This window comes from Cottoperca gobio, chromosome 7 (assembly GCF_900634415.1).
Source record: "Cottoperca gobio chromosome 7, fCotGob3.1, whole genome shotgun sequence".
In the NCBI taxonomy this organism is placed as follows: Eukaryota; Metazoa; Chordata; class Actinopteri; order Perciformes; family Bovichtidae; genus Cottoperca; species Cottoperca gobio.
The window spans coordinates 1,416,421-1,428,419 of NC_041361.1; the positions used below are offsets into that span (position 1 = coordinate 1,416,421).

The 11,999-nt window shown below is 40.0% G+C and overlaps 2 protein-coding genes across 2 annotated transcripts; one reads left to right on the forward strand and one right to left on the reverse strand.

Moving 5' to 3' along the window:
• Window positions 1–5,228: 5,228 nt before the first annotated feature.
• Window positions 5,229–8,150, forward strand: LOC115010954 (ER degradation-enhancing alpha-mannosidase-like protein 2). The gene is made up of 4 exons (XM_029435884.1): window positions 5,229–5,427; window positions 5,573–5,697; window positions 5,774–5,972; window positions 7,076–8,150. Exons 1-4 carry the CDS (start codon window positions 5,229–5,231, stop codon window positions 7,132–7,134), a joined length of 582 nt encoding a protein of 193 aa, XP_029291744.1. The 3' UTR covers window positions 7,135–8,150.
• Window positions 8,151–8,472: 322 nt separating this feature from the next.
• On the reverse strand, window positions 8,473–9,467 carry LOC115010955 (zinc finger and BTB domain-containing protein 47-like). The gene is made up of 4 exons (XM_029435885.1): window positions 9,386–9,467; window positions 9,228–9,301; window positions 8,894–9,119; window positions 8,473–8,756 (listed from the first exon to the last, which is right to left on the reverse strand). The coding sequence occupies exons 1-4, from the start codon at window positions 9,465–9,467 to the stop codon at window positions 8,608–8,610; spliced, it is 531 nt and encodes a 176-aa protein (XP_029291745.1). The 3' UTR covers window positions 8,473–8,607.
• Window positions 9,468–11,999: the final 2,532 nt, after the last annotated feature.

Below are 11,999 nucleotides of genomic sequence, written 5' to 3' on the forward strand. Positions count from 1 at the left end.
GTTTGCTACCCTGGCTCCAAAATGGTGGAACAAGCTCCCCATTGATGTCAGGTCAGCAGAAAGCTGTCACACCTTCCGTCGCAGACTGAAAACTCACCTGTTTCAACTTTACTTCAGCCAATGAAGTAGAAAAATAAATAAAATAAATCTGTTCTTTGTATGTTGCACTTACATTGGTTTGGCTTATTTGAGGCTATTGTTCTGCACTTAAATGATTTCACCTATTTGAAGCTAATGTACTAAAGATATCAGCTGTTCGGAGTTCAATCCTCATGATTGTTTGCACTTATTGTAAGTCGCTTTGGACAAAAGCGCCAGCTAAATGAACTGTAATGTAACATGTGCATCATTTAGGTGCCAGCCATGAACTAACAAAAATAAATGAATAAATCTTCATCCATGGTGGGATGATGGGGGATAAATAGAGGGATAATGTGAGAGGTCATGAGGTGTTCAGGGAGTTATCTATACATGTTGAAATCAACAGGGAGGCTAACAAATGAATTTGAAGGAACAATTGTCCAGACACATGAAATCAGTGGCATTACTAACAGCTTCCAGTTCCAGCTATAGTAGCTGTGGTACTTGTACTTGTGAGACGTCTGTAATACTAATGGAACTATTTTAGCCTGAGCAGTCACAGTAGTGGTAGTGCTGTAGTTATAGAACCAATGGTCCTTGTAGTATCAGTTTTATATGAGGTTGTTGATTGTTACCGGTTTGTAAGGGCTTCAAGCTTAAGCTCATACGATTTCAATACTCTTATTAAATTAAACACACATCCGCTACAAAACTGCATCTGCCAAATAAAAACATTTGGTATTTCATTAATTTATAATGAGTAACCACTTATTCAAATTTAATCTAGTTGATGATCGATGGATGAAAAAAGGAAGGAATTTGCACGCACACATCTTTCACTTCCTGACAGCTGACACAACAACAGCAGAAATCTACCTGTGCTCGTGTGTTTTTCTTCACTTCTTTGTGTTTTATTCAATTTCCTGTATCCCGCTCCCGTGTGTGTGACCCTGTTAGTTTGGCTGCTGAGTGATGCGGCGGGTCGTCAGTTCACTGAGGAGGAGATGGCTGCTGTCAGGTAACACAGAGACACTGAAACACATCCAGAGAAATACAGTGAAGTATTCAGTAGTTTACTTCAGTAAAAGTACTAATACCACACTGTGAAAAGACTCCACTACAAGTTAAAGTACTGCATTCAAATCCTTACATAGTAAAAGGAAAAGTATGTGAGTATAATCAGCAATATGTACTTAAAAGTATGAAAGTAAAAAATATTAATTTTGCAGTAAATTTTCCCTGTTAGTGTTTCACTATTATATCTTATGTTTCTGTATTAATAGTCCTGCTGCATTAATGTGTGTGTTACATGTTCCTGCTGCATTAATGTGTGTGTTAATACATATGTTGTGTTCCTGCTGCATTAATGTGTGTGTTACATGTTCCTGTTACATTAATGTGTGTGTTACATGTTCCTGCTGCATTAATGTGTGTGTTACATGTTCCTGTACATTAATGTGTGTGTTACATGTTCCTGCATTAATTGATGTGTGTTGTTCCTGTTGCATTAATGTGTGTGTTGCATGTTCCTGCTGCATTAATGTGTGTGTTACATGTTCCTGCTGCATTAATGTGTGTGTTACATGTTCCTGCTGCATTAATGTGTGTGTTACATGTTCCTGTTACATTAATGGTGTGTGTTACATGTTCCTGCTGCATTAATGTGTGTGTTACATGTTCCTGTTACATTAATGTGTGTGTTACATGTTCCTGTTACATTAATGTGTGTGTTACATGTTCCTGCTGCATTAATGTGTGTGTTACATGTCCTGCTGCATTAATGTGTGTGTTACATGTTCCTGCTGCATTAATGTGTGTGTTACATGTTCCTGTTACATTAATGGTGTGTGTTACATGTTCTGCTGCATTAATGTGTGTGTTACATGTTCCTGTTACATTAATGTGTGTGTACATGTTCCTGTTACATTGATGTGTGTGTTCCTGTTGCATTAATGTGTGTGTTGCATGTTCCTGTTACATTAATGTGTGTGTTACATGTTCCTGCTGCATTTATGTGTGTGTTACATGTTCCTGCTGCATTAATGTGTGTTACATGTTCCTGCTGCATTAATGTGTGTGTGCATGTTCCTGCTGCATTAATGTGTGTGTTACATGTTCCTGCTGCATTAATGTGTGTGTTACATGTTCCTGTTACATCAAGGTGTGTGTACATGTTTCTGCGCATTATGTGTGTGTTGCATGTTCCGCTGCATTAATGTGTGTTACATGTTCCTGCTGCATTAATGTGTGTGTTACATGTTCCTGCTGCATTAATGTGTGTTACATGTTCCTGCTGCATTAATGTGTATGTTACATGTTCCTGCTTTATTAATGTGTGTTACATCTTCCTGCTGCATTAATGTGTGTGTTGCATGTTCATGTTACATTAATGTGTGTGTTACATGTTCATGTTACATTAATGTGTGTGTTGCATGTTCCTGTTACATTAATGTGTGTGTTGGCATGTTCCTGCTGCATTAATGTGTGTGGTTGCATGTTCCTGCTGCAATAATGTGTGTTACATGTTCCTGCTGCATTAATGTGTGTGTTGCATGTTCCTGCTGTAATAATGTGTGTTACATGTTCCTGTTACATTAATGTGTGGTGTTGCATGTTCCTGCTGCAATAATGTGTGTTTACATGTTCCTGCTGCATTAATGTGTGTGTTACATGTTCCTGCTGCATTAATGTGTGTGTTGCATGTTCCTGCTCCATTAATGTGTGGTTACATGAGTTCCTGCTGCATTAATGTGTGTGTTACATGTTCCTGCTACATTAATGTGTGTGTTACATGTTCCTGCTACATTAATGTGTGTGTTACATGTTCCTGCTGCATTAATGTGTGTGTTACATGTTCCTGCTGCATTAATGTGTGTTATATGTTCCTGCCTGCATTAATGTGTGTGTTGCATGTTCCTGCTACATTAATGTGTGTGTTACATGTTTCCTGCTGCATTAATGTGTGTGTTGCATGTTCCTGCTGCATTAATGTGTGTGTTACATGTTCCTGCTGACATTAATGTGTGTGTTGCATGTTCCTGCTACATTAATGTGTGTGTTACATGTTTCCTGCTGCATTAATGTGTGTTGTATGTTCCTGCTGCATTAATGTGTGTGTTACATGTTCCTGCTGCATTAATGTGTGTGTTACATGTTCCTGCTGCATTAATGTGTGTGTTGCATGTTCCTGTTACATTAATGTGCGTGTTGCATGTTCCTGCTACATTAATGTGTGTGTTACATGTTCCTGTTACATTAATGTGTGTGTTTGCAGTTCCTGCTTACATTAATGTGTGTGTTACATGTTCCTGTTACATTAATGTGTGTGTTACATGTTCCTGTTACATTAATGTGTGTGTTACATGTTCCTGTTACATTAAGTGTGTGTTACATGTTCCTGCTACATTAATGTGTGTGTTACATGTTCCTGCTGCATTAATGTGTGTGTTACATGTTCCTGTTACATTAATGTGTGTGTTACATGTTCCTGCTTACATTAATGTGTGTGTTACATGTTCCTGTTACATTAATGTGTGTGTTACATGTTCCTGCTACATTAATGTGTGTGTTGCATGTTCCTGCAGTGTGATGATTCATGAACACCGCAGGTCTGCTCATATTTTTAGTCTTTTACTTTAACTTTACATTTCTTCATTAGATGCTTCTGACACAAGAAAACAGTTTTTATCATTTGATGATTACATTTTATATTTATAATTGTAAAGTCTGTAAATCGTTTGTTCAAATGTTTGTTCTTTAGCTGCAATTTCTGTTTTTGTGTAACGTCAAGATCTTGTTATCTTTTGCGGATGATATTCAATATTGTCAAATAGAAATGAGCCAATAATGAATTATCTCCCCTCAATCTTTCCCCAACAGTTTCTCGCTCACTCTCATTGATGCTCTCGACACTCTTCTGGTAAGATCTGAAGAAAAAAAAATGTCATTCTGTAAACGTCTTAGATGACGTCTGATTATTATCAGAGACAAACTTTAGACTCCTGTCTGTGTGAAAGTGTGTTAAAGACTTTGACGTCAACGCCTCCGTGTTCAAAACCAACATCAGAGGTAAAGAGGAGGGGGCGGAGGAATTGTACCTTCATGTTAAGTAGTCAAACTAGCCTGTGTGTTTGTGTGTTTGTGTGTGTGTGTGTGTGTATGTGTGTGTGTGTATGTGTGTCTGTGTAGTGGTGGGTGGTCTGCTGTCGGCTCACCTGTTAGCAGGACGTGCAGGGATGGACCTTGAGCCCGGTTGGCCCTGTTCAGGACCGCTGCTGATGATGGCCGAGGACGCTGCTCGAAAATTGTTGCCTGGTATAAACACACACACACACACACACACACACCCACACCCCCACACACACACCTTTCATAAATCACTAGAATAAATTACACAAATAGGCTTCAATTTGTTTATGTGCTACCAAACTAAATGCAAATCTTTGCAAATCTGAACTGCGATCGGAAGTTGTTTGGAGGACACGTCTGTTCTCACTCGATGTTTGTTAGTTTGATGAATAAGAATAAGTTCGTGTCACCAAAGTGAAGTGAGGGCAGATCTATGCACTGATCCCATATTCCAGAAGAAAGACACTTTATCGTAATAATAAGCGAGTCAACAATTAAATACATTACAAGGGATTAAAGGATGATAACTTAACTAACTCCAAATGTAAGAATCTGGTTAAGGAAAAATATGGAATGTAAAAGATGTGTAAACTGTGTGAGGTTTACAACACACAACATTTCTGATGATGCCTCGGTTAGATGTGACAGTTAAGACGATTGTGTGTGTTTGTGTATCTCTGCTACCCGCTTGTTGTTTCTTTCTTTCTTGATATAATGTTTCCCTCATCTGTCAACTATATCCTATGAAGTCACATTGTATCTGTTTTGTTTATTATTATTTAATCTTATATTAATTGTATTTTATTGTGTCTGCTCTGTAACTATGAGCACACAAACACTGTGCACATCTCTTTCATGACACAGATGTGTATGAGAGGGACGAGGAGCTCAACAGTTGCAGATAAACTCCTGAACACTGAAAACAAAAAGTTTTGGTACTAAAGTTCGTCTGTAAAGATTATTATTATTATTATTATTATTATTATAAATGCTATTTAAATAAAGAACTGCTGATTTACATGTTTCAATGTAGAAAGCAAAAGTACAGGAAGGATCTTTGGACACTTGTCTGTCTCTCTGTCCAGGTGGGGAACCACATTGACAAGAAGTGGGTTGCTCAGGATGCGGGTATCGGAGCGGGGGTCGACTCCTACTTTGAGTATCTGGTGAAAGGAGCCATCATGCTGCAGGACGAAGAGCTGCTCAGCATGTTCCTGGGTAACGCTCACAGCCCTCTCATCTCGCTCAGCGTGCCTCTGAGCAAGGCACCACACAACCGCGCCTACATCCTAAAGACACATAAAGAATGAAAAACAAAGCCTAAAGGATTTCAAATCAACATCTATGTGATGACTTTTCTCAGAGTACGATCGAGCCATTCAGAACTACACCCGGTTTGACGACTGGTACCTGTGGGTCCAGATGCACAAAGGAACCGTCTCCATGCCAGTTTTCCAGTCTCTGGAGGCCTTCTGGCCCGGCCTGCAGGTACAAACAGTACACTGAACTTAAGCTTCTGATAAATGCATAATACTGGTAAATATTCATTTCCTTTGTGTTTCAGTCTCTCCTGGGGAACTTGGACAGCGCAGTGAGAACCTTCCAGAACTATTACTCTGTGTGGAGACAGTTTGGAGGTCTGCCGGAGTTTTACAGCATCCCTCAGGGTTACACTGTGGAGAGAGAGGGATACCCACTGAGGCCAGGTGTTACGCCTCAGACACAGGGAAGGAAGACTCATACGCACGACTCCGGACACAATGGTAAAGCGTAAGAAAAACAATACTTTACTTCAATAAAACAGAATCTTAACTGAAAGCTCTCACTAGGAGGATAAACAAAGTTCTCTGAAAAAACAATCAGGAAACAATCAGGGGCGGGGCAGACGCTGACGATGGTGGGAAACCACACAAGGACAGGAAGTAAACACAAGACATGACACAAGGGAGGTGAACTCTACAAAATAAAACAGGAACACAAATCCAGAGTCATGACACCAGGTCAGTCCACCTACCTGTTACCCAGCAATGACGTGGAGAAGGAGGGAAACATATCAGCACACAGACACAGAAAGTCCCTTTAAATAAAGACGCTCTAGAGTCCTTGGAGGACAGAAACATCAAAGAACTTCCATAAAACTCTAAATTAATATTATTTTCTTACTTTAAAACCAACATCAGTCCTGATAATAAATACTAAATATTCATTTAAAAGTGTTAACCCTTTAAATGTGAGTTTGTTGACATAATACCTGCATAACATTCTTTATATTTTCTATCTACTAAATACAAGGGAAACATTTCTTTAACAGTCTGGGATATTTCAATGAAGAGCAACAACATTGATTTTGATCCATTGCATCAAACACATAATACAGCAGCAGTGCCCCTCGTGGAAACCATGGGAACAGCACGTGTTTGCTCCGAAGGGCAAACATGAGAAAACGGCTCAATTTGGTGGAAAACAGTAAAAAGTACAATTTTGAAAGCAGGGCTCCAGATTGAAGCCTGATATGATAGCAAGCATGAATTATTCTGTAATGGTTGTGTGTTCAAATATTGTGGTTTTAATGGGTTTCAATCAATCAAGGCTGTGAGTTTATTATAGACTTATTATAGGAGCTGAGGTTCAACTTCCAAATTCAGGAAATAGAAAAGAAAACTCACACCTTTGCTAAAATGTTTGCCCTGCGCATTAACACAGCCAACATGATCAAAAACAAAAAATACTCTTAGTGAGGCATAAGGGTTAAGATACACTTTTAAATAAACACAAAGATGAACCACATTTTAACGTTGCATTAAAACTTGGACGGGTTGTTGTGGTCCTACCTGTTCCCATGAGCTCTCTGTTGTCACGGTAACAGGGGCTGTTCTGGTCCTCACTCTTCCTCTCCGACATGAAGTCGCCGCCCTGAGAAGATGACCACTTCCTCCTACAACAGCAGCAGCAGTCAGTGAAACACAAAACTTAAACATAACTTTCCTCCAGCTGCCCGTCCAGCTGCCCGTCCAGCTGCTCGTCCAGCTGCTCGTCCAGCTGCTGGTCCAGCTGCTGGTCCAGCTGATCGTCCAGCTGCTGGTCCAGCTGCTGGTCCAGCTGCTGGTCCAGCTGATCGTCCAGCTGATCGTCCAGCTGTTCGTCCAGCTGTTCGTCCAGCTGTTCGTCCAGCTGCTGGTCCAGCTGCTGGTCCAGCTGCTGGTCCAGCTGCTCGTCCAGCTGTTCATCCAGCTGCTCGTCCAGCTGTTCGTCCAGCTGCTGGTTGGAGTGGTAGTACTTGATGTGGTAGTGCAGCAGGCTCGCCTTCCTGAACGACTTGGTGCAGCCGGCTGCGGGACACTTGAAGGGGTTGTGCTCCAACTCAATGGAGAGAATGTGTAACATTAATTGCAAAATGAATAAACAGAAATGTAGTAAATGTATGTATAATACGTAATGGGAAGTAATATATTTATATACACAGAGATGTCACATAGCAACGTGTGCAGCAAACATCTGGTCATTATTTGGTTTATATATTCTTTGCAGTCAACATTTTGCCAATTTTAGATTCTAATAAATTCCTGTCTCGCTGCAACTTGTGTTTAATATTTGAGAACTTTGGCTTCTTTTTTTGAATAACATGTTTATATAAAACTCAAAGTGAGCTTTCATAGAAATACTTGTTTTGTGCGGACCAACAGAACTCATGTAATGTATCTACACTTGAAACATTTAAAATGATACCCAGCTGTTTGGGATGTGTACCGTATGTGCTTTAATCCTTAATAAATGATAAGGCGCAGACGCATGACTTACAGTACCTAGCCCTCATTTACAATATAACTGTACAGTTTGTATGCAGTGTTTGTGTTTATGTGGAGCATAATGTTTTGTATAGTTTGTCAGAGCTCTTACGTGGCTCTCTGCTGAATTTGTGAGTGGTGGGCAGGTGGGCCTGGCGCTCCAACAGGACTGTCTGAGAAAGATTGAGATAAACAGACAGAGCGTGCGGTTATAGGAGGACTAAAGAAATAAACATCATTTATAGCAATAACTATTGAATCAGTCCAGATAGAGGACGAGTCGTTGCTTCTTTTCTCCTCTCAAAAACTACACTTGAAAAGTTGAGCCATCCTCAGTTTGCAGAATAGCCAATAATGTTATTATATTATTTTCCATACAGTCAGTAAACATCTCTCTTGTGATGGATAAAGGGTATTGGAAATACATGCAGCGTAATGTCATGTATTATGTATTAATTAAATGCACAATATTTAATCTTCTGCCACTAGGGGTCTCTCAATCAAAGAAATAACAAAAGATGGAGTTTGGTGGCGTCGTGTAGCAGCGGTGCATCATGGGAGTTCATCAGGTCAGTCAGGTTGTCCTTGTTAGGATTCCTTCAGTGTTCATCGTTCAGGAGGTTTTTATCCACAGAGGCCTCCTGTAATTATTCGTGTCTGAAAGTCTCTGATGTTTACCTTTGTCGATGGAGGCGGGGTCAGGAGGAGCGGGCTGGGTGGAGTCGGCTGTGATTGGCTGATTCTGAGCTCCACCGCTTCTACCTGGAAGAGGAGAAATTCATTAGTATTAGCTGCATGATTGTAGACGATGAAAGATTTAAAGGCATTTACCTCACCTACAAATTGAACACTTTGATTATATAATCAGACAGACATGTAGAATAACTATGTTAACTTACCGTCATCTGCTTTCTTCTTTGCTGGTGGATGGGAGGATGAAGGTTCTGCTTTCCTCTTCCTCTCCTCCTCCTCAGCTCCTTCCTTCTCCTCTGATGTCACGTTCTCCATTTCTTCCTCCTTCCTCTCCTCCTCTCTCTCTCCACCATCCTCCTCCTCCTCCTCCTCCTCACTCTCACCTTCCTCCCATCCCTCGCTTCCCACCGCACTCTTCTCAGATCTGGACTTCTGTGCCACCACACACACAAAACAAACAAACAAAACACTTAAGATCAGAGGAGTTTTGATTGGAGCAGCAAATCAGATGATGACCAATGGGAATGTAGCATTTCTTACTTCCTGGAAGGGTTTGACCTTAGTGGGCTTCACAGTCAGAACCACGCCGTCGTAGAAGCACACTTTGTAGGAGTCTGACACACACACACGCACACGCACACTCAAGATAGAAACATCTGGACAGGTGTGTGTGTGTGTGTGTGTGTGTGTGTGTCCACACCAGTTCTTGTGGCGGTCTCGGGCTTCTAGCTGAGCTCCAACCTCAAAGGTGATTCCTGACCTGTCCGGGGGAGTCTTCATCTGGCACAAAGAGAAAAACAACTATTATAAATGTATTTTTTCTGTCTTATACATATTTACACGACAAAGTTTGTTCTACGGTTAGTGGACAGTCCTTCTTATATATTTTATATTTCATATGTCTGTTTGTTTGAGCCTGAAACACTTTGATTGCTCAAAAGTGTGTCTGGTGTCACTCTGTGTAAACGTTGTTCTTGTGCATTTAGGTAAGAGCTTTGTCATCAACATGAATCTGTCCAACAACACACTAAGCTCTGTCAGCAAAGAAGAGAACAATGTTAACTTTGCATTCTTTGCAATGTTTATGTTGCTTTAAATGCCAACATGTGCAGAATAGAGATCAACATAGGCCGTCTCGCTGACTTCAACAAATTCCCAGAGTCCAAATATAAATTCACAATTCATATTGTTATTTTGCCAAATACTGCACCTTACCCCATCTCATCTCATCTCATTCTTAAGTGGCAGACAAACCCTTTTCCCAGCTGTGATAGGCTCGCTAGCGTCGGGGTTGGCCGTTCTCTTCTCACGATGTCTATCTTTTCTTGAAAAGCTCGTCTTGAAAATGGCGTTGTAATGATATCTGCGACCACATCGATCTCTTCTCCTCCTTCAGCCATTGTGGGTTGAAAAAAACAGCTTGTAGAAATCTAGACAAATTAGCTCGTTCAAAGTTTGCTAGCTCTGCATAGCTCTGCCTCTCAATAGTGCGTATCCAATCAAAAGACGTGGACGTGCCTGACGTTATCGTACGCCTGCTAGCTGACCCCGGTGTCCCCAACTCGACATCTGATTGGTTAACGCCACAGTTTTGTCTCCGTTCACTTTAAGCTACAGGCGCCCGCACTGTTGCTTCTGAAGGCCTCAGGGCAGATCTCTTGGACCCTGGCAACACATCATGGCTGAAATATGATTGGATAAAAACTCTAACATAAAGGCCAGACCTCCAAATCTCCATCTGAGGCTGGAAGCAGCGCAACCAAGAGGAAAGCTATGAAATGAAGAGAATAGACTATGGGGAATAATTTAATACATATTTGTGGAAAAATATATAAAAATGAAATGTATATTCTGATGATGTTTAGGCCAGCAGAGAAGGCCTTGCTGGCCCTGACGGCCCACCACTGAGTAGCTCTGTGAAATGTCACAGTGAAAGCAGCGAGTTCAATGTCGCCCTACGGGCTGTCATGGGAGCGGGCCCCTTTATAAAACTGTCCCCGCTGCTCAAACGTAATTATGAGCGTTAAAATGTGTCAAAATTAAATATGCTAAAATTAAGCATTATCTGATGCTAACTTTTGGTGAATTTAGGACAAATCTGCGGACGCGACTCAGAATAAGAATAATTTTTATTGCCATGTAGGTTTTCACCTACAAGGAATTTGCTCTGGTTTAGCTGGTGCATAAATATAAAGAAATAACAATTAACAATATATACAAAATACAAACAGTACAGATAACGTACAACACAAGGACAGATAAACAAAGTAAAAACTGTATTTTGGATGTTTTTGTTCCACTAGCCCGACAGAAGACATGTTATGGAAGCAAAATAGCCCACACCCACAACATAGTTTACTGTATGTTTTTGAGCTTATATAATATATAATTATAATTTAATATTTTTACGTTTATTTATCCCAATTCTTGCTAAACAAATATTATGTTTATCTACTTATTTGAATTAATATTCTTGTTTCTTTGGACCATTATGTTGAGTAAATGTCTGCAATGTTTGTATATTTAGAGGTTTTCTTTTTCAATAAACATCATAAACATCTTTTATTAATTCTGTTCTGAAATCCAAAGTGTTTTAGAGGGTTGTGCGTACAAGTTCCTGATACGGAAACTTTTTCTATTATTGACAAACACATTCTGAATTTATGACCCCAAAGGTCACAGAAACCTATTTAAAAATAATTCATAAAGTTTACTAATTTGCAGTGGACCCTTGTACCTTTTGTAAAGAAACAGACGAAACATTAGAACACTTTGTTCTCATCATGTCCTGTGTTCATGTACTGGTCCACCTGCTGCTCACCCACTTCCACCTGAGAAATGTTAGACACGCTAAACATCCACACAAAATATAAGTAGATATATTGGCTAATACTAGCAATAAATATTGGCAATCTCAATTAAAAAATAGCATTATTAAAAAGTAATATTTGTAAAATCCCACTTAGTATGTTTCTTGTTCTCTTGACTTAATAAACAGCCAAGTCAAACTAATGTAGCTTTGCTAATTGTTCCAGAGGCAAACTGGGTCAAACAGCAACAGCGACTCTAAGAGGCTGAAATGTTTATTACGCTTCACCATTTACAGCCATGTCAAAGTCAGTGGATACAAGTCCAGACATGTGTTAAAGAAACTTTGCAGACTGTTCCCAGAGTCCAGTCTAAACACGGAGAAGCAACATTTAGTGAGAAACACTTCCAGAACATTCGTGCTGACTTTGAATACCTTTACACCCGGGTTGAGTTCTCATTTGATCAGTTCTTATCTTTTGTTTAAAGTTATTTTAATTTGCA

Coding starts and splice junctions, on each gene's coding strand:
- LOC115010954 (XM_029435884.1), top strand. CDS start 5,229: ATGTTTCAATGTAGAAAGCAAAAGTACAGGAAGGATCTTTGGACACTT. Junction 5,698..5,773: donor CCTTCTGGCCCGGCCTGCAG/GTACAAACAGTA, acceptor TTTGTGTTTCAG/TCTCTCCTGGGGAACTTGGA. Junction 5,973..7,075: donor GCACGACTCCGGACACAATG/GTAAAGCGTAAG, acceptor TCACGGTAACAG/GGGCTGTTCTGGTCCTCACT.
- LOC115010955 (XM_029435885.1), bottom strand. CDS start 9,467: ATGAAGACTCCCCCGGACAGGTCAGGAATCACCTTTGAGGTTGGAGCT. Junction 9,302..9,385: donor AGACCGCCACAAGAACTGGT/GTGGACACACAC, acceptor TGTGTGTGTCAG/ACTCCTACAAAGTGTGCTTC. Junction 8,757..8,893: donor AAAGAAGAAAGCAGATGACG/GTAAGTTAACAT, acceptor CTCCTCTTCCAG/GTAGAAGCGGTGGAGCTCAG.